A 22,201-nucleotide genomic window follows, 5' to 3' on the forward strand; every position below is an offset into this window, starting at 1 on the left:
CACACAGAGTACAACAGCATTTAATGGTCAGAAACAGTTGTACAGTATTACAATCAGTCACAGAAGCTGTGCTGGAGGACAGGATCCAATCCTTCCCCACACCAGGCAAAGCAGTATTGGACAGGAGCTGGCATGTGGCTGGGCCCACGTCCTCATCCCCGTGGCCTGAGGGGAGACCACCATCTAATATCCCCCAGGTTCCACTGCTCTTCAGAGGAGGGGTGTAAGCCCCACATGCAAGAAGAACTCCTTGCCCCCAGTGTCAGATAGGATGTGAGAGTTACGATTAAGGGGAAACCCTGTGTAAGGTGTTAACGGAGTTCAAAGGGGTAGGGATTACCCCTGTTCTCCATCTCCCAAAGGTGCTCACTTTCCCAGTTTCTTCATCCGTTCATCAATGTTGGCAAAGTTCCGCTCAACTGTGGACAGGTTATCACGCATCGTTGTCTGCACCTAGAAAAGTGACAGAGCTATTTTACTCTTTGTCAGGTTCGGGTGCTTACCTGAATGAGGACCTAAAGAAATTCTCTTACAGAAGGCAAAAAAGATATGGAGGGGGATTCCCTGGTGGTCCAGTGGTTAGGACTCAGCACTTTCACTGCCAGGGCCCCGGTTTGATCCCTGGTTGGGGAACTAAGATCCCACAAGCCACACGGTGTGGCCAAATTAAAAAAAAAGAAAAAAGAAACGGAAACAAGTTGATGGGCCCCAGAGCGGGAAGGTTATTGCACCAGTTTCCAGGCTGCCCTGGAATACCGTGGACCTAGCACAGGGTCTGCCAAGCAGGCAGGCTTCTTAAGAATTCCCATCCTGACTTTAACCAGAACAGCTCTTTTATCTGTTTTATGTAATGAGGAACAAGTAAGATTTTGTTGACATGAGGGTTTCACAGGTCCAGTTTTAGAAAACTGCTCTGGAGGAAGAACATATACCAAGCACTTTAATTTATCTTGATGGTCCTACGATACAAGACAACTTTAGTGCTTCTCCCAGCTCTGAGAACAGTGCCCCCAACAGAAACCGAGGACTCGCTATGTGCTGGGCACTGCTAAGAGAATGAAGGAAGAGGCGAGGCTCACTGCCCAGCATCAGGAAGGAAGTGGCAGAATCAGGTGGGAGCCCAGCTCCTGATTTCAAAGCCCATGTTCTATCCGATGTGCTGTGCCCAGAAGCATCTGGTTGAGGACCCAGGGCGGGTAAAACTAAGCTGTGACTACAGAGTGAAGGGGTAGGTTTTATAGGAAAAACTGAGGTTTACTGAACTCTTAACAATTCACTCATATTATTTCACCTAATCCATAAAACTCTGAGGTAGGTGTAAGTTTCCAGATGGTAAGATGGAGGTTCATAGATTAAATAAGTTGTCAAACGTCCCACAACCATTGAGAAACAGTATGGAGACTCAAACCAAGCCCCTGCCATACCACCATGCCACCAAATGGGCTAAGGCAGAACCCTATGGAGATGAAGCTGGAGAACCTAGCCTGTGTGTGCTGGGGAAGGGAAGTAGCTGACCAGTAAAGGGGCACACACCTGGGTCAAGAGGGTGGCGCTGTCCTTGAGGGAACAAGCGATCATCTGCTGTGTCGTATCCAAGTGTGTCATAAGCTGACCAAACTGCACGGCTATGAAAGAAGGTCAGAACGGTATGTGTGGTGTTAGAATCCAAGACCAGAGGGAAGGGAACGAAAGCTGCCCACTTTCTAATTCCTCTTAGCACCCCTGGCAGCTGGCCTCCCACCTTGTTCATGCAGCTGCCTGATGGTGACAAGTCTCTGCACCAGCTCAGGAAGGGTGGAGGCGAGGGGGCTCCAGCGCTGTATGGTTTCATACAGCTGGTGCACCTGGACGGACAAGACAGTGGCCAACCTTCAGCGAAGTACACACTGACCATTCACTAGGGTGGGAAAGGTCAACTTGGTGGGGCAAGAGGGAAGCACTGCCTTTTCTCAGCTATTAAGAGCATATGAAGACAGGGACCTGAGGATTCAGTGCTCTCATGCTTTGCTCTTAACCACCAGAAGAGTACATAAGGGAGCAGGAAAGGGTATGAAGATGGAGGAAAGGTAATTCCTGACCTTGCTTTGTGCATCTGCATCCTCTACAGAAGCTTTATGCTTGGCAATCTCATTCACTTTTCCCAGGACACTCTGAAAGCACAGGTTTTAAGGTTTATAGGGCATCTAGGGCTTCCAGAGTCCCAAGCTACCTGTAATCCAATTTGCCCCCCACTTAATACCTGTAGCCGAGCCTCCACTTGGTCCAGAACTGCAAGGTCCAGGGCGCTCACCTTTGCTTGCAACAGCTCTACAGTCTCCTGGGGGCGGGATTTAGGACAAGCTTCATGAAGGGGAAGAATCAGACTAGAAAACCCAATCCCGATATCCCCTCTGTAATCCAAACACTCCAGTTCCTTTTACACTCACCATAAGGCAGGCTCCCTGCAGACCTGCAGAAAGGGGATTCTGATGGGGAAAAGCAGGAAAGAAGTCAGTGGTTCTTATCTCTCCATGCGATTACCACCTTCTCCCATCCTTTCTGGTTCTAGCGGGCAACCCCTGGCTGATCCTGTAACTGGAGCCCTTTCCTGACTCCTCCCAGGATTCTGTGGAATGCTGTGGACCTCAGGGCTCAGGGCGCAGGATATGCGGGTTAGACTAAGTATAGGAGAGCACCTGACCTGAGCATCCTGATCACAGCGTACAGCTGCTTCCAGCTCCGCCAGGCGCTTCTCGAGTTCTGCCACCTAGGGGGAGGAAGGAGGGGAGATTTGCCATCCACCTCCCTGCTGCTGCAGTGGGAGGTAAGATCCTGCTCTTTGCTTGTCTGCTTACCACTCCCCTACCCTCTCCCCACCGCTCTGCCAAGGGACTTCTTTCCCTGGAACACATCCCTAGTCAAAGTCTTCACTGAAAGTAGATGGTGAGGCAAACACGGAGAATGAGACATCAAGAGGAATCAAGCATTCCCAGCACCCTCTCCCCAGATGTGATCCCTTGGAGGGAGCGAGGCAAGTCTCTAGAGCCACATCTCCCTGGCCCCCCAACCAACAATTACATACATACATACATATATACATACATACACACATACATACATACATACTTTGGCAGCTTGAGAGAACTTGTCCTGCTCAGGCCGAGAATGTAGTTCATAAGTGACAAGGCTGCTATCTGGGGGTGTCCCACTAGTGGTCTTTCCCCCTGAACCAGTCCCTTTGCTGTTCTTTGTTGCTTCCAGCTGCAGCAGTAGGCGCCTAGGTCAGGAAACCAGAAACAATGTCATGACTTGAAGGATGTGGGTCAGCCCAGTCACTCTCGTTTCTGCCTCACAGTCAGCATTAAGGAACAGCTAGGCCACTTCTCCCCTTCGTATCCCTGTCAGTACCTGGCTGAGTCCCTCTACACCCCAGTCACCAATGATTTCCCAACGAAGTCTGGCACCCACTTAGCCAGAGCTCCATCGGGGTCAGTAAGGTTGATTGCGGCATCTGGTCCCAGCAGCTTCTCCAGATGGGAAGCAACCAGCTGCTGCTTCAGGGCTGCCAGCTGTTTGGCCAGCACCACGGGGGTCAGCTTCTCCTCAGTGGCTGACTCCTTCACTGTCGTCTGGTATGAAAACAAACAGACAGTGAGGGGTGGCAAGAGTGAGTCAAGGAAAAAAAATAGATCAAGACCCTTAAAAATAGCTGCGGCTGAGGACTTCCCTGGTGGTGCAGTGGTTAAGAATCCGCCTGCCAATGCAGGGGATCCAGGTTCGAGCCCTGGTCCAGGGAGATCCCACATGCCGCGGAGCAACTAAGCCCATGCGCCACAACTACTGAGCCTGTGCTCTAGAGCCCGCGAGCCACAACTACTGAAGCCTGGGCACCTAGAGCCCGTGCCCCGCAACAAGAGAAGCCACCTCAATGAGAAGCCTGCACACCGCAACGAAGAGTAGCCCCTGCTCGCTGCAACTAGAGAAAGCCTGTGTGCAGCAACGAAGACCCAACGCAGCCAAAAATAAATAAATAAAAATAAATTTATATTAAAAAAAAATAGCTGTGGCTGAAACTCACTGGGATGGTCCTTACCCACCTATAGTACCGAATATAAATTCATGTGCATTTCTAAACTCTGAAAACCTCAGCCCCTTATCCAGGAGCTTAGGGAAGCTTTCTCCTCTTGCTGGGAGGTCTTCCTCTGCTACATAAGTCATAGCAGAGAGGGGAGAAGAGAGTTTATAGTTACCTTGATTTTCTCAACTTCAGTCGTCAGCTCTTGGACCTCATGCAGCAGTCTCTGGTACTTTTGCTGGGGTGTCTCCTTCACTCCCAGACCCTCTCCAAGCTAGAGAGCAAGCACAGATGGTGATGTTACACCTCCCAGTAGAGGGAACCTCAAGAATTGGTCCAAACCCCAGGCCTAGTTTGTAAGTGTATCATGCCCAACTCAGAATCCACGCCATCCTAGTCCAGGAGGACTGGAGATGGCTGGAGGCCTGGAGACGCTCCAGAGCAAAGAGCAGGGGGACAAAGCATCCTCAACTGCATCCTGCTGGCCTCCTCAGGGCCCCCAGCCACAGAGAAACTTGGAATCCCAACTATGTCCCTTGATCTCTCTCCTAAATGCCCGCTGGGTAGGACTGCTGCACCATTCCCATCAACACACACACAACAAACCATCTCGTATTCTCCAGATTCATATCCCGTTCTTTTGGTTTTTCCAATTCGATCTGAGAAATCTGCCAAGAAAAGAAGACGGAATTGAGGGCCTGATCAAGACACACGGCAGTCATGGTCTCAGATGACTGTGAGGGCTTCCATAAGACAGCCCAAAGCAAAAGTCAGTAAGGCCTGAGGTCAGGCTTCCCCATCCAATTTCCAACCGGGTCTCACCAAGTCCCTTTGTTCCCACTCTCTTGTCTTTGAACTTGTCATAGGCAGCATTGGGATTGACAATGATGTGCTCCACACTTGTACTCGTCAGCTCCTCCTGCAGGAACAGGTAGTTCAGACCAGGGGCAGACTCATTCCCACCCTCGAACTTCCCCGACCCCACAAAATCCCCAAGCCACTGGGAGACTGGGCTGTACTTTCCCAAGGGGAAAGAAGGGCGGCTCCATTCCAAGCTACAGACCCAGGTTCAACCTAGGAAATGAAAGCTTCCTGGTAAATTTGGAGTCTCAGTTGTATAAATATTAACACCCTGATTCAACTGGGAACAGAGGCAGCATAACCTCCCCGCCCATTCTGTACATAAGCCTCCCTATCCCCTCCCCTTCCCCAATGCAACTGGGCCCTCCCAGTTATCTGGCACACACCATGCATTCAGGGCAAGAAATCAACTTGACTTCTTTCAACCTCCCCCTCCTAAAAGTAAATTTCCTTGCTGCTGAGGAAGTCTATTTTCAAGCTAACTTCCCATCCTTGCTGGAGGGAAAGAGGAGACAATCAAGCTACTAACTCTGAGAGTGAATATCAGGACTTTCATAGCTGCTGAAGGGAAGATACCAGCTCTTAGATACAAAGGGAAGGTTGGCAGAAGGCCTGACCAGAAGCCTTGTTTCCAGGCTGCCGTGAAGTCAGGGAATTCAGGGGATACAGAGAAGAGGCAAATGCTTTTTAATTTTTTGGCCGCGCCGCGCGGCACATGGGATCTTAGTCCCCCAACCAGGGATCGAACCCATGTCCCCTGCGTTGGAAGCGTGGAGTCTTAACCACTAGAGTGCCAGGGAAGTTCCTTGCTGTATTATTATTATTATTATTATTTGCGGTACGCGGGCCTCTCACTGTTGTGGCCTCTCCTGTTGCGGAGCACAGGCTCCGGATGCGCAGGCTCAGCGGCCATGGCTCACGGGCTCAGCCGCTCCGCAGCATGTGGGATCTTCCCGGACCAGGGCACAAACCCGTGTCCCCTGCATCGGCAGGCGGACTCTCAACTACTGCGCCACCAGGGAAGCCCACTGTATTATTTTTTAAGGGACATCTTAGAAGCAACAAGCATAAGCTGTATCTGTTTGCCAAGAGTACCCATGGGCAAAGGCCACGTTTAAGTCCTGAAATGGAGATAGCCCGGATCTTTTCAGAGAAGCTGCAGTACCTGCCTCTTCTCCCTGACCCTTCTGCTGTTTCTCAAGCACTGAAGCTCTTCCATAAAGAGGGGAGGTGGTAAAGAAAGTGAAAGAGATTTCACCCTAAAAATTGATGCAGAAAGGTTCCCTCCTTACTAGATATCTATTAGCTGTTCAGATTCTAATAACTGCACCAAGACCATGCCCTCCAGACTGCATGTCTCTCCTTCAATTGTCAGCAGTCCGACAGGTCTCATTACGTTACTGAAGGAAGTGGAAGGAGACCAGAAATCCTTTTCTGTTGGGGTGGACATCTCCACCTTCCACAGGAAGAAAGTAAAGACAGTCTTCCCTCCTTTAGCCAGAGCAATGATTCTCAACCCTGGCTGCACAACAGAATCACTTAGAAAAGGGGCGGGGGGCGGGGGAGAGGCCTGGGTTCACCTCTGTAGATTCTGATTTAATTGTTCTGGGGTAGGGCCAGGGTAGTGGGCCAGTTTAAAAGCTACCCAGGTCATTCTAATATGTATCCATGACTGAGAGTCTCTGTCTGTGTGTGTGTAGTAGGGGTTGATTGGTGGGGGAGCAGTTATGATGGAGAGACATGGAGAAAGAGCAGCAGACACAAGCTCCATCCTTCATCTCTGCTCTGCTATTACAAAAGGAACCAGTGAGTGGCAGCTTTATAAATAGGGAGGAGGGGGGTAAGGAGAAAATATCAACTTCGACCTTACCTCTTCTTCAGGGAAGTGCTAGGCAGAGGGGCAAGAGCTAAAGATTAAGGGAAAATAAAAGGGTTCAATGTCCCATATGCAAGTGCCTAGGGGAAGAAACAACTGAGTCCTAAATTATTCTCTCCTTAATTTTCTCTGAAATGTTATGGCCAGAGCACACACTGGCCAAATAATTGTGTGGTCTCTGGCCTCTAAAAAGTGTTTGTCTGAGAAGGACTCATGTCCAGGAGAAGGACTCATGTTCGGGAAAGAACATCACCCTCTCTCAAGTTCCCCCTCAAGAATATGCCTCTCCTCCTGTGAGTGCCCCGATCAAGGCCAATGAAGTAGAAAAAAAAACCTCTTTGGGAGGCAGAGTCTACAGACCAAGGAAAGAAATTAATCACAGCTACCATTTTGTTAAGCCCTTATTGTAAGCCAGGCACTATGCAGATGAGAACCTGCTTTCCTAAATAGGGAAGGTGTGGAATAAGAAAGGGTCAACAAACAGAGCATGAGTCTCAGAGGTTCTGGGATGGTAGGAGGGATGGTCAGTGCTTTCATCTCACTATTCCTGCTGCAGGAGCACATCCTGAGGCAGAAGGGCTGCCCGACGCTGGCATCCTCTTGGAGCCTCTCCGAGGGTGTGGCCCCGGAGACTCAGGTCGACAGCATACTTTAGCCCTCCGGTGGCACCTACTCCGCCAGTGACTCGGAGATCTGGGGGCATGGGCTGGAGGTAATGTCATTACAGTGATTCGTGAGATGGGAAAAGGTCAGCTGGGGCTGGGGCTGAATAGAGGGACAAAAGATTTAGTAGAGATAAAAGGACAGAGAAACAACTGCCCATCATAGCACACCCCGTTAAAAAGCACATGAAAGGTCAGGCTTCTTACCAGCTCCTTGTGGTTTCCCCAGAGGTGAGAAAATCAAAAGAGTTAAAAGGAAAGGGAGTGGGGACATGGGGGTGAGGGAGGGAAAAAAAAGACAAAATTGTTATTAGCAAATTGTCACATGCACTACATGATAGTCTTCAAACATACTGCACCACAGGGCCCAGGGGAGCCTAGCAAAATTTTGGGGCCAAGAAATTTCAGCTGGGGTCACCACATACCCCAAGAGAAAGAAGAGCTTGGGACCCTTTCCTCTCTGATGGTGAGGATGTCATGAAGCTTTGCCATTAACAGCAGCAATTCAGGATCATCTGAGAACTAGTAGTTAGATGTTGCAAGCTGGTGGCATGGAAGAGGACAGTGGGGGGAGAGAAGGCTGAGATGGCGGGGAAGCTGTAGAAATGGCAGAATGTGAAGCAGAGGCTGTGAAGACATTCTGAGAACGTGTAGCTGATTGAAGGTCCATGATTCTCAAGGGGGCGTTCATGGCTCAAGTCTTCTTATCTCTCGGTTTCTCTAGTTTTGAAGAATTAGGCATTTGGATGGCAGAATCAGTCATAATGAGGGTGCTCATGTGGGTGGTTTGATATGACTTTATGTTAAGCAGAACAAAATATGTCAGGTACAGATGGTGAGTTTAAGGAAATCCGAAGTACCTAATTGAAGCCCCATCCTCATTCTCTGTTGCCAGAGGAGAGGCAGGGCAAATCCTGGTCCCTTGCGTAGTCTGGTGTATTATTTACATCCATCTTGGGTGGTTGGGAACTCACCCTACAGCTCTGAGGGATCCAGAGCAATTCTGCCATGATGTGCTAGCACAAAGAGTCCAAAAGACACCAAGATTCACGGCTACCAGACATGTGCAGAACATATTTCTTCAACCCTCTGTTCACAAGGTTCACAGGGGTTGGAGGGTACACAAGGGGGAAAGGTGAGAGTATTTCAAAGAGGCTGTATTTTAGTTCAGGCCACGTAGACAAGGCTCCACTTCCAGGCAAGACTGGTAAAGAACTGCCAGGAGAGGAAATCCGGCTGTATGCACAGCCTTTCCAGGATCTCTACTGATGGGCAGACAGAAGTGTGGGAAGTCGAGGATGGTTATATGTATATGAAAACACATGATGGGACAAAAACAACTGCATCCTCTCCCAGAGATTTCAGCTAGATACATCTGAACTTCAACCTCGCCATTCCCGTCTCACGCCAGAGTCCAGCCCAGCCGAGACTCCTCTTTCAGCTCAGGGTAGAGGTGGATCCAGGTCCTGTGGTCTAGGCTGGGATGTCTCTGCAGAGTGGGTGTAAGCACTCACAGGTGCACACATGCAAACACACAAGGGGAGGCACACACACTATACCTTTCTCTTACTTGCCTCACCAAGCTAAAACCAGCTTGAGAAAAACTCAAGGATAAAGAGAGGACAATGGGCCATAAGTTCAAGTTCAAATCATCAGGAACAAGCAGAATGGGGGAGGAAAGAAAATCAAAAAAAGGAAAAGTGGTATATTTGTTTGTAAATAGTATATACCACCTCCAGGTCTGACCTATGCGTGGGTTGGGAAATGAGATTTTAGGGATAATTTCTGTAACCTGGAGTAGTAATAGTCACCATGGGAACCTATTACACCAGCCAACTTGATTAGAAAATTCTAAGTGCCCTGATCCCAGGTACCAGTTTACCTGGTACAGGACTCTCAGTCCCTCTCACTAATAACCTCCCAGACGCCCCAGGGTTGTTTGGCTAAGTGGCTATGCCTCAGAGGGCAAGACCTGAGGTTCCAGATCAGACACGGGAAGAGGTCACTGCTGCTCTCTGAGCCTGTTAGGCTCTGTGCCAACACCGCAGCCAGGGGCACTTCGGAACCATGATGACAAGGAAGATGGATAGTGCTGTAGAATAAAACTGTCCAGGATGGACCAACATAGTGCTGACCATCCAACCATTTCTAAAGGAAGGGTACAGAAACAGAAAGACTCACGAAAGCACAAAGAACCCAAGCTAGTACCTTAAAAATGTATATAACACCCCTTTCCTATCCCATTTACTTTTCTCTAAAGGCTTAGCATAGGGGAATATTAAAATGAGGTTTTTACCAGGTATAATCCACATACAGTCAAGAAGTGAGGACTGTTGCTGTCCCCCTTGTTCTCCACCCTTGTCCAGAATGGCTAAAAGTCACTCCCTTTCTCTTAACTCCATTTCAGTCTGTGGAGGAGAAAGGCAACCCCCTTCCAACTCCAGCTCTTAAATGCCTTATGTCCAGAAGCAGTCTTAGTCTCCATGCTTCTATCCCATCCTCCATTGGACAGTTGTATTCTGCACACCTCACAAGGGGAAGAGACAATGATCCATGAATCATAGCTGTGCTTCTAAACCTTGATTAAGGATCTTTAACCATGAGGCCAGCAGGCCCCTTAGTGATCCAGCTAGAGATGCATTAGAATTTAAAACAATTAGCTGCAACAATAGCACAGTGACAGAGCATTGCATGCGAGATGGCAAATGAAAAAACATGCAGAGAAGAAGCATCGAATGGTCTTACTTGTGCAAACTAGTGTCCAGGCAAGGTGGTGAGGAGGGAGGATGGGGGAAGCATTAGGAAAAACTCAGATAAGTTCAAGTGCGCCAATAGTCAATGAACACAATCAAGCATACTCTGTGATATCCTAAACTGCAAGGAAAAGAATCTACTATTTCACATCTCAGGCTGGTGGAGTTTTCAGCATTATCTACCCTTTGGAGAACCAAACCTCTGCCACAGACCCACCAAACTAAGGCTAGGTCACTTTTTCCCTTTCACATGCATCAGGGATAGTTACAGCATAAAGGGAGGGACTAAATCCTATTTCTAGTGAGTTTTCTAAATTTACTCCCCTTGTTCCGGCAGTTCAAAAGCCATGAGCAGAATGCCACACAGACCCAAAGGTAGGCTGTGGGCCCAGGGGGGAAGAAATTCCAATTGGGAATTAGCTTTCCTGACAAGACATTTTAAGAAAAGTGTCCAAAAAGCCCATCATCCCAATCAACCCAGGAGTGTCTGAAATGCAGAGGGGATCCTCCTAGATTGAGGAGTTAAGAGTTAGACTGTGCCGTTTTCTGGCCCATTCACTTTAGAATATTTTAGTTCCTGCTAAAATTGTTTTGAAGGGATAGCAGGAAAATCAGGATTATGTTTACCAAAAATAAAACCTTCTACTACTTTCCTCCCCCATCCTCCCCACTATGGGAATCGCAAATTTTAATGTTTAAGTTAAACTAGCAATTACAATCTTTAGGGGCTATTATAGGATATTATTTCCTTCAGCAGCCCAATTTCTTCCACAGTGGAGTAATGAGAAAGGAAGTGAAAAGACAGTGAAGGTCAATACCCCTTGACTATTTCTTTAAATAAAAATCTGGAGACCGCCCTGAAAGGTTCCATACGAAGCCGGTCGTCCTGGCTGTCTCCAGGGAGTGGAACTACGCAGTGGCAGGCAGCGGTGGGAAGAGACACTTTTTGTTCTACGTGCATATATTACTTACTTCAAAAACTAATAAAATTAAAGTTGAAAATAATCTGGAAACTAAGGCAGAACATGCTCTCGCCAGGAGTGAAGAAGGTGACTGAAATCTCATGGTTCAGCCACAATAGTGGTGATGTGCACTGTCACCTGTACTAGGTCTTGGGAAGGTAAGTGAGAAGGGGACAGGCTGCTAGTGAGAATCCAGGCCTCACAGAAATGAGGTTTCTGGATTGTCTAAGTACAACCCACTGCTCCTCAAGTTGCACATATACGTCAGTATTAAGAGCAGTGGCAGAACCATTACTCAGCTGACTTCCTGAAAGCTGCCCTCCTAAGGCCCACAGGGACATGCAGGGGCCAGAGACATTAGCTGACATCAGGAAACATCTCAGGCCTCTCCCACTCCCGCCAGGGCTCTTGAAGTAGCTGAAGGTCTCCCCACCCCATTTACTCCTCCCTAGTGATGGAGAGTCATTTAGCTGAGCCTTAGGTGATGGAGGCAACTTAGCTCCTCTTGTATTTACCATCCGGTTCCTATATACTTCTATACTGGCATTCTGGGCTACATGCTGCAGGAAATGAACACTTACGGTGTGCTCTCCCCATCAGCCACCCCACTAGATGCTACTAAAATAGGCTGCTCAGGCTCAGCAGGGAGGAACAGCCAATCAGGGATGCACATTCAGTTCTTCCATGCCTGGGATGAGGGTCATGTTCTTTTTATTAAGAGATAGCCCATAACTTCAAAAGGAGAATTACAATGTATTTTTTCATTTGGAAAGGGGACTGCTATATTACCTGTCTGTATCACAGCCAGCGACAAAGGGACAAAGTTCCACTCATTATCTCACCATGAAGGCTTGATATTTTCTAGGCAGAGGCCTAGGCCAGAGTTGAACAGTCTCTGAACTATGGTAGTAGAATGGAGTCCTCGGTATACATACTCCTGCCCTTTGAGGTCAGAGACTGCTCCCTAATAAGATACCTCTTAGAGTGACAGGTCTACACCTAGGTCCTGAGCAATGACAACATCTGCATTATCTCCAGATACTCAAGTTTGGGGGACAGACTGACATGCCAGCAAGTACAGAAGCAACAAGGAACACACCACTCTGAGAGGGGACAGGGAAGGTGTTCCCCACAAAGTAGGAACCACTTCCACATGGGGGAAATCAAATAAGGAATAAGTGAGTACGCCAAGCCATACATTATAAGCCAGCCACCAGCATTCTCCAGAACTAACCAGCCCCACAGACATAACCACAGGACTTACAGACACACATACTGAGCCTGTTCCCACTGACTCTTGGTCACAACTTTATTGAGATCTCACACCATCAGTGTGACCCTAGCCCAGCTCTCCTTGGAAACTACAGAACCTAAAACACATCCTATAAGACATGTTAACAGATCTTTGCTCCTCTTGGCACTTACATATAGAATTTTTACTATGTTGATTTCATTCACTCAATTTTTTCTTTCATGTTTCCTACACGTATCCTAACTCCCCCATTAGTCTGGGTGATTTTTGAGGGCAGGGACATTTCTTCCTCTGCATTGCACAAAAATCAACAGAGAATGAACACATTCAATAAATAATGCTAAGTAGTTTCCCTTATGGTTAAAATGTGTCCATAACTAATTCCTTCCCCTTGAGTTCTTCTTGAATCTGAAAGCGCTACCAGGGCCTCTCCTCTGCTGATATGAAAGATTTATGTGCTTCCTCAAATTTGTTTCGCTCTAACCAGGTTCCTTATCTTCCTAAAATCTCGAATTCATTTTCCTGCTCCTTGGCCAATGGATACTGTATATTCACATAAAAGAGTATTCCTCAATACTTCAAAGTCTAGCTCTTGTTAGGATAATAACAAACATGTACTGAGCAATATATTTTATGAAATAGAAGGCCTAGGTCTTAACCTCAAGCAGTTTGTAAGTGCTCAGGATTCATGAATCATTACCATGGACTAGTACCTAGAGCCCTAAGTAAGTCACTAGCCCCCAACCTGTTTTAAGATATTCCAATTGTATTTAAAAGGCCCAAGTACCAGGCCTCTTAGCTGTAATTCCACTGACCTGACTCTCCTTCCTGGCATTGCTCATTTGCAAGCCCTGCGACATACATACCACCCAGGCTGGGTTGGCATACCCGCTTATTGCTGTGGGTGGCTCACCAGAAAAGGGAAAGGGCCTGCCTGGGGGAGAGAGATCAGAGTCCAGAGGAGTCCTGAGGCAGCACACAGTCTTACCGCATCAAACTCCGCTTGATCATCCTCAGGCAGGTCGCTGGTTTCATAAACATCTGGCTCGTTCCTGGCCTGCAGGTAGAAGCAGTGACCACCCAACCTCACTACCCAGCATCCACCAACACCCCTAACCCCACTCCATTTGAACAAGTTAACAGAGAAAGCAGGCTGTGACGCCACCATTCTGCCCCTTCTTTCACCTGCCCCGTGACCTGCCTGTCAGTTCCCATGTCTCAGAGGGGTGGGGATAACAGTGGGGACATCTGATGGTTAATGGTGAATGTTAAGTGATGACAAAGATGTCACCCTGAATCTGAAGGGGGGCGGGTCCTCGGCACTCATGTCAGGAGGAGAGGAGCTATCATTAGGCCCTGTACACACTACCCTGGCACAAGGGCTGAGAGTGACTCAGGACCTTAGTACCCAAGGTCCTATCCCAACCCCCACCCCGAGAATGCAGGCAGGGCAGCACAAAGGGAGGGTACATGCCGGCCTGTGCGGGGGTGGTTTGGGAAGGAGGTTCCCCAGAGGACATAGTTCTCCATCTGGCACAAGAGGGGTTCTGTCACGGTAACCTCGTCACTCTTGCCAGGGTGAAGGCCATCACCAAATGGTCTGGTATGTGTGTCTCGGGAGGGGGTGGGGGGCTCATGGGAAGATTTGGGGAGACACGGGTGGTGTTGACACGGATGGCAGAAGCACTCGAGCACAGTGCTAAGTGCCTGGAGATGATTTCTGAGCCGAGAAACCGGCGACTGCCGGAAAGGGGCCTTGTAGGCCGTCCCACGGCCCAGCCCAGTCGGGTAGAAGGAGTCCGGAGGGTGCAGCGGCCGGTCGGGGAGCTAGCGGCGGGAGCCCTCGGGGCGGAGGAGGGGTTTCAGGCGGGAAGGGTCACGGGTTGCTGTCTGTTGGGGGTCCTTAGGAGGTCGGGGGCGCGGTCTTGGGGAGCCAGGGCCGGCCGTGTACTCACAATGCCGGGAAGATCGGCGTATTTAGGGTCCGCCATGGCGGCGGCGAGGCGGGGTTGGGGGACCGGGGCCTCGGTGGAGCCGGGGCCGGTGTTCGGGTAGGGGAGAGGCTGGGTCCGGATCCAGGATAAGGCGGCCGCAAAGGGAGCGGCGGAGGAGGCGGAGGAGTAGGAAGTCTCGCGACAGGAGTAGTACAGGGGGAGGGTGAAGCAAAAGTCGCGAGAACAACCCGCTACCACACCCCTGGAGTGACAGGGATTGGCGAGAACAAGACCTGGGAATGACGTAGTGGCGGGGAAGCGTCGCCTAGGATTGTGGGATATGTAGTCTTGGATGATCCGGCTTGGGCGGGTGACGGACAATAACGCGCCTTGGGAGTTACCTCGTACGACTTATTTTCTTTCGTTTTTACGTCGAGTCTGTGAAAGAGCTTTTATAATTCCTGTTTCTCGAATAAATTTGGACTCCCAGAAATTAAATGACTAGGTAAAAATAACACAACTAGGCATGCTATGGCACAGCCAGGGCTTCGAAACAATAACAACAAGTAAAATTTAGTAAAGATTTAGTCATGTTAGGAATGAGAAAGTTAAGTAAACTTCTCAGGTTAGGGCTGTCAGGTAAAATACAGAGCACCTAGTTAAATGTGAATTTCGGATAAACAACTAATAGTCTTTTCAGTATAAGTACGTCCCATACGGTATGGGACATACTAACACACACAAATTATTAGTGTTTCATCTGAAATTCAAATTTAACTGGGCTTCCTGTTTTTGTTTTTCAAATCTGGCAATTCTATCTCAAATAGAATAGGCACTTGGTAGCACCATGTCTGTCTGAATACCTTCTGTGCTCTTAATCCCTTCACTAATGGTTTTCAGACTTTTGAATTTCACAGTTCAATACAATTAAAACAACAAAAAACCTTCTTGAAGATAGGCATAGTATTGCTACCTTTTTATTTTGCCAAGTAAGTACATTAAAAAAAAAAAACCTACTCTCTACTATTACCATCATTACTTAGTAGAAAAGTATGGAAGGACATACAGTACTCTCAGAATAAAAGTCCTTTGAAACAATAAATCCAGCTTTATTAAAAAAACTTACCACATTCCACATTGTGTGGTGGCTTTTTGGGGGAGGGATGCATACACATGAACTTTTTTCTCTGACCAGTGACCCTCTATGGACTAGCATTTTGAAACTCCTTCACTAAGGATGCCATCCTGGAACCCTTGGGCGCCTGAGGTTGGGCTATTTCCTGAGCTTGCAGGATGCTGCAACAATTAGAAATAGTGCCAGACCAAGTGACTGAAGAAATGCCTATATTTCTGAGTTTATAGGAACTCATTGTCATTCTATGTGTCCTCTCTTGGCTCCTCCCCAAGCCTCTTTCTCCATAGTCCTACTGCCTACCCATCCAGCTTCTTATGCTGAACCCTTTTCCTTCAGTTTCCTTAAGATTCAAGGTGAGTTAGGGGTATATGTCCAACTTGGAGACCCCTTCAGCTGCCTTCCGAGTGGTTAGGTCTTGTCTGGCCAGGCCATCTTTCTCTCCTCCTTGCCTCATAGTATAGTATCTAAGTGAACCTAGACACTTACCAGGCAATTGCTAGGCAGAACCTCCATCCCCTCCTCCCTTCTTCTCCCATCACCCTGCTCCTCCCCTTGGCCTAGAGCCTCAACTCCTGCAGTCTAACTCTGTTGGCCAGCAGAGGCCCTGTGACGTGGAGAAAAATCTATCTGGCCAGTTTCTAGGTGGTTCTGTCCAGGGGCTGCAGCAGGAGTCTGACCTGAGGGGAGGAAGGACACAGAATCTCTAGCCTTGGCTCTTTTTTTCCCAGGGAAGGGAGAGAAACAGAAGAAGGGCCTGAGAAAGGGGCTGGTGTGTTGGGACTCTGTCCAACAGTACTGAGACAGGAAACACTCACGTAGGTGCCTAAACCTGCCTGAAGCCCAAATGCAGTTGTCTGCTCTAGAGGTCCTTTCTCAAATCCCCTCTGGCCTTACCCACCGCCATCATCACCCCTCCATCACTGCTTTCTGACTCCCTTTCTCTTGCAAAATTACTCTTGCCCACCTCCATCCCAGCCCCAACCTATGAGGCAAAAATAAGAATTTTACCTGCTTTTGAATTCTAATAGGCCAGAATAGGAGTTTTTCTTCCTTCCAACTGGGGACCTATTGTGTATGTTGGGGAGAGAGTAGAGTGCACCTTTGGATGTAGAAGGGGAAGGGAAGACCCAGACCTCCTTTGACCCTCCTCTCTGAAAAAATGGGACCTGGACACCCACCTCCATAGGGGTACAGGCAGCTGCCCTTGAAGGCTGAGTGGTGGGCTGGGAATCTTTGCGAGGGTTGTGGGGAGAGGGGAGGAGAGGTGTGCTCCCACTTTGGAGAGAGGATTGTGATGGGGGTGAAGGATGCCTTGGAATAAAGGTGTAAGCACTATTGACTCTCTTCCCCGGACAGTAGACAGGCCCACCTCGGATCCCTTAGCCCTTCCAGGGGGGTGGAGTCCGAGCGAGGGACAGACGGGTCCGGGATGCAGGGGGTGGGACGCAGTGAGTGACTGAGGTGGGGAAGGGGTGAGGACCAGATACTCTCCGAGGGTTAGGGGTGCGGAGAGGAGGCGAGAAAAGAGCAGAGGCGCTGCGGTTCGGCGGTGGGCGCCGCGGCGTGGCATCCCCCAGCGAAGGAAGCCCCGCCCCGCTCCTCCATCGCCGCCCCGCCCAGGCCCGCAGCGCCGCGCTGCAGCGCAAGGGGCGGAGAGGCAGAGCGCCGAGAGAGGACCAGACGCCCAGGTCTCCCGCATCCCGGTGCCGCAGGAGCGAGGAAGCGCGCCTCGGCCCTGTTCCCCAGCCTTCGTCCAGGCGCCCGCCGCGCCTTTCTGAGCCCCAGAGACCGAGCGCCTGTCCTCCGCCTGGGCCTCAGCTGAGCCCCTCTCCCCCGGAGCACATACGCCCCTGCAGCAGAAGAAGTGCCCCAGCCCGACACCGGCGACCACCATGGCCGAGACCAACAACGAATGTAGCATCAAGGTGCTCTGCCGATTTCGGCCCCTAAACCAGGCCGAGATTCTGCGGGGGGACAAGTTCATCCCCATTTTCCAAGGGGACGACAGCGTCGTTATTGGGGTGAGTGCCGCCCCTGGAGGGAATTTCGGAGAGGGGGCGGGAGGCTGAATCTTTTCCCCTGCCGAGCCTCAGCCCCTGCCTGTCTCTGCGCCCTCTCTCCACCGCTCATCCTCCATCCTTTTCGCCGCAGCCCCTCCTCTCCCTGCATCAGGATGGCTGGGTGTGGCCTGGCCAGGCCGGCGTCCGAGTCTCTGCAGAGCGAGAGGGGGCTACTTTCCCGCGATCAGGGGACCGGATTCCCCTTTGCTGCGCTCTGCAGCGTCCCCACCCCTAGAGCCAGTCCCATGTTTTTCTGATGTTTTCCTTCTTCCCTAGGGAAAGCGCATCTTCCCTTTGTTATTGGCTCAGATCTCTACCCCCCACCTCCCAGGAAGGGGGAGACTAGTGGATGGGCTAGATGAGAGGTGGGCAGTCCAGGGTCTCTGCGGAGGTATAAATGAGAGTGGACTCTAGGATCAAGGCCTCCATCATTCCCTGAAGTAGTTACAGCCTGGACTTGGGGGGAGGGCACAGGTCTGATGAAGGGTTTTCAGAGAAAGAAATATGTTGGTGCCACACCCAGTTTGGTGGGGGAGCCTCTGGGTCCTAAGGAAATGTCTGCCTTTCTCTCCCAGGTACAGTAGGAGGAGGATTTCAGACCCCTCAGCTCACCCTAACAAATAAAAATAACCAAACCCTGAGATCCTAACAAGTAGTTGCGTATTCATCCTTTCTCTTGATGATCCAATAAAAAGTAGCAAACCATCTCCTCTACCTCATCATGACAGCCCCTACCCATGGAAGAGGCCTTGTTAAGAAGGAGAACTAGTATTTACTGTGTGCTTGTTACTCTACATATATTATTTAATCTTCAAAACAACACTCTGAAGAAGGTATTAATATTTCCACTTTACAGATGAGGAAATTGAGGCCCAAAGAAGTTGAATGACTTTCTCAAGGTCACACTGTTAATTCACGGATCTGAACCTAAATCTGTGACTCCAAAGCTCACGTCTTTCCTTCTGTATCACATTGCCTCCACGGTTTTCTGTTCTGGACTTTTATCTGTGATGGCTCCAAAGGAATTCCTAGGGAATTCCTCACCTACCCCTCCTTTCCTAGATTGGTTGGGACTGTCAGGCTATGGGGTGAAAAGATCTGGGGTTCAGTCCAATAGGGAGTTAGGCTTAAGGGGTGCTGGGCCAGGAAACTGTAGCCAGTTTGAGAAGGGAGAGGCCCATATAAGGACCATCCTCAAGGTCAGGGGCACTTCTTATGTGTCTTTGATCCACAGTGCTTGGCACAGGGCATGCTTGTTAAAAGAATGAAGGGAAAAAAAGGGAGGGAGCCTGGGCCTTCTGAATCAGTGAGATTGGGACTTTGAGTAAACATGCCTTAGGAAGAGACTTGCTTACATGTCCTGTCCCTAAGGGCCCTAGTCCATCACCAGGCTCTCTCACCCACACTATGGACTCAAGTGGGTGCTTTCGCCCTGTGTGTGTGCTTATGTATGTGTGTGTTTGCCACATAGAGAGGGCCCCTGCTTCTCTTTGTCTCAGGGACGTTAGACCTTGCAGTCTGGTCAGTCTGGCCAGGCTAAAATAATGCCTGGATCAACCCTCGGGGCCTCTTCCCTGAATAGTCTGGACAGTGGGCGTTAGCTGTGAGAGTTAGAGCTTGAGGGCCCCCTGAGACATAAAGGCTGAGAAATAGGAGAAAGGTAGTTACAGAGGAACAAATGCACAAAAGGCTTCCACTTTTAAGGCTAGCTTCCTTGCTCTGGGTTTTTTAGGTAAATCTGAACCAACTCCTTTAGGCTCTCTGGGCCATCCATCCTGGCACGGTGGGCGCAGGGCATGGGGTGATGTTGGGAGGAGTTGTGTTGATCTGTCCGATTTGCCTAGCTAAACAGGAGAGACGTGGTGGAGGTTGGGAGGGAGGAGAGATGAAGAGAGGCCCAGGGCCCCCTGCCAATTCAGATTCTATCTTACTCCACAGCTGTTCCTTCCTTATCTGTTTTGCCTGATGTTTGCAGGCCTGTACCTTTGTCTTGCTCTGTATCTTCCCTTGCCCTAGCCCTTCCTGTCAATCTCTCCTGCCAAGATAAGTGCTTATGGGGGGGCCATTTTGTCTCAGGCAGCATCCTTGGAGCTTGCCTTCCCAGCCTTTCTATTCATTCCTCATTCCGGAGGATGAGGGCTATAGGAGAAGTGATTTTGAGGAGTGCCTTGAGGGTCCCAACAAGGGAAAGAAATCTCCCATTCCCTTTCTTCTCTCTCCCTCTAGCTCCCTTTGGGGACCAGTGTGTGGGAAACTGAGGAATTCATGGAGCAAGCAGCTTCAGGATGTCTGGGAAGGTGAGGGAAGGATGAAGGTGGGAGAGGCTAATCTCTCCAAGCCCAACCCCTGCTCCTTTCTCTGACGGCTCTCCTCTCTGCACTGCGGCTAGCTCTGGGCTACAGAGTCCCTAATGTTCATGGGCTTTTCTGCTTGGCAAAATGTAGGAGAATAAGCTGGGAAGACAGCCCTGTGAGCCATATCCACACTGGCCCCCCATGACTTCTCCCAGGAATCTGGGGGATGGAGCTTTGCCCAAGTTAATGGCCTGAGTCATAGTAGAAGGGTGTCTGGGTCACTGTCTGTGTGTGCTATGTACCTTGTTTTGCTCTTTGGGTCACTCAGAATCCGCTGTGACTTTTTAAGTGGACCCCTTTAAGTGTCTCTCTGCCTTGGTCTTGGTGGGCAGAGTGCCTGGTGTCTGAGCTGTTGCATCTATACCAGACACGGGAGGGATGACAGCAGGGAAACACATAGCCTCTCCGCCCCCCCCCCCAACTTCCTCTGTCCCTCCCCTTCCCTCCCTCCCTCCCTCCCTCCCTCCCTCCCTCATTCAAGTATCTACCACATTCTACCTCCCTTAGGTCTCCTGATGGTTAAGTGGGTTCTTAAGGAGGCAGAAAAGCAGGGTCACCAAGTACCTCATTTGGAAAAGCCAGGTTGGGACCGGCAGGATTATTGGAACAGGGTCAGTATTGTTTGAGGTGGCTCAGGATTCCTTTGATGTCTGAAGAGAGGGAGTAGTCTCCCCTTAGCCTTGGGCGAGTCTGTAAAGGAAAATGGAGAGGGGAGGTAATGTTCACTGTGGCCAGTGTCTCTCCAGCATTACCATGGCAACAATCCCCAGGGGTGTCACTATGGAAATCAGTCCTGGTGCTCTGAAGTTCAGCCTCTACCAAGTGCTTTAGCAAAGGTTGAAAAGGTTGGTCGTCTTTGGACCCCTGATCTTAGGCCCTCCCATTAGCTTTAGTCAGCACACACAGTGGAAAACTCCAGAAAGTGCTGGGAAACACAGTTGGACAGGAGACAAGGTAGCTTAGAGTGGGTCAGAGGAGAACAGAGTCCTGGGTTGGGGGACTCTGAAGAGAAGCCCTCTGGAATAGGCACTGAGGAGCGCTTAGACTGCTGTGGGTGGAGACATAGTGGAGCTCAGAGGCATTCCTCGAAGGTGGAGGGTCTCCCTGAGTGTTTCTGACCTAACAGTCTTCTAGTCCCTGACGCTGTACTGAGTCACAGAGTCTTGGATTATTACCTGGAGGTAGAGATGGTGAGGGAGGCTCCTTGGAGAAGATGGGTGGGAGAACTGCATTCTTCTGAAAAAGGGGGTGAGGTTGCCAAAAGGGAGTGATGAAGGGCTTTAGCTCTGTCCAGAAACATTTGGAGAAATGCCCACATGGAGGGGGGCGGGTGGGGTAGGGGAAGGAAAAGCCACGATAAGGATCTGACGCAGTGTTGGTACGTCAGTTCTGGGATCCCTTTGGCAGTGTGGGTCTGGAATCAGACTGCTTGGGTTTGAAACCTTGCTCTACCATTTCTCAGCTGTTTGACTTTGGGCAAGCTACCTTACCTCTCTGAATCTCAGTTTTCGCATCTATAAAATGTAATAATTGTACCTACTTCCTACGATTGCTGTGAGCATTAAATGAGATAATGCATATAAACTGCTCAGCACAGTGACAGGCACATAATAAACTCCCAATAAGAGTTAGATGTTATTATCATTTTATATGTGCTGTCTCCCCACAAGCTAACCTTTGGCACAACTGGGCAGTGGTTAACATTTTCCCCTCTTACTGGTTGTTTCATCCAAACATCCAGGTCCCTAGTATCTTCTTGCTCTCTTCTTCCATCAATATCTGTGCTTCTTTAACAAATATTTACGAAGAGCATCCTGTGGGCCAGGGACTATGCTTGATGTTGAGGATTTAGAGGGAATCCCTGCTTTCAGGAAACACTTGGTCTACACAGTGATCCAGGCTGAAAAGTGGCCTGGGCAGAGTCCTGGGAGGGGGCATCAGAAATGGCTTTTGCTAACTGTACGTACATTTCCCCAGATTCTGATAAGAAATCTCCCACAATGTACTACAGTCTGACTTAGAATAAATATGTCATGAAAGATGTGAATAATGGTGATGCTTCCCATGTGAGCAGTCTAGAAGTGGAAAAAGTGGAAAACCACTGGTCTAGTTATTCTCATAAAAAGATCTGACAAAACGAGTTCACCGTGGCTGTAATCAATAGTAAATCAAAAGACATTTGTACTTCAACAGATATAAAAATCTTAAGAAATGAACTAGATTTGGGACTCAAGGGCTCAACCAAGAGGAGGGAAGTGGTAGAAGGCCTTCCCAGAAACCCTAGAATTGTATCCATGG

General features: G+C 49.4%; 2 protein-coding genes across 3 annotated transcripts in view; one reads left to right on the forward strand and one right to left on the reverse strand.

Moving 5' to 3' along the window:
- Nucleotides 1–4: 4 nt before the first annotated feature.
- Nucleotides 5–14,540, reverse strand: DCTN2 (dynactin subunit 2). The gene is made up of 14 exons (XM_060025075.1): nt 14,376–14,540; nt 13,409–13,477; nt 4,877–4,973; nt 4,661–4,722; nt 4,230–4,328; nt 3,448–3,608; nt 3,106–3,256; nt 2,681–2,746; nt 2,427–2,465; nt 2,240–2,317; nt 2,079–2,150; nt 1,742–1,844; nt 1,534–1,625; nt 5–453 (listed from the first exon to the last, which is right to left on the reverse strand). The coding sequence occupies exons 1-14, from the start codon at nt 14,409–14,411 to the stop codon at nt 367–369; spliced, it is 1,212 nt and encodes a 403-aa protein (XP_059881058.1). The 5' UTR covers nt 14,412–14,540; the 3' UTR covers nt 5–366.
- Nucleotides 14,541–17,081: 2,541 nt separating this feature from the next.
- KIF5A (kinesin family member 5A) overlaps nt 17,082–22,201 on the forward strand; it is a 28,900-nt gene continuing 23,780 nt past the window's right edge. Inside the window, exon 1 of one of the 2 annotated variants that reach the window (XM_060025077.1) lies at nt 17,082–17,510. In XM_060025077.1, the coding sequence (XP_059881060.1) occupies nt 17,382–17,510 (129 nt within the window). In that variant the 5' untranslated portion in view covers nt 17,082–17,381. The remainder of the gene's footprint in view (nt 17,511–22,201) is intronic. The other variant, XM_060025078.1, reaches the window with a different exon arrangement.

Source organism: Delphinus delphis, chromosome 11 (assembly GCF_949987515.2).
Source record: "Delphinus delphis chromosome 11, mDelDel1.2, whole genome shotgun sequence".
Lineage (NCBI taxonomy): Eukaryota > Metazoa > Chordata > Mammalia > Artiodactyla > Delphinidae > Delphinus > Delphinus delphis.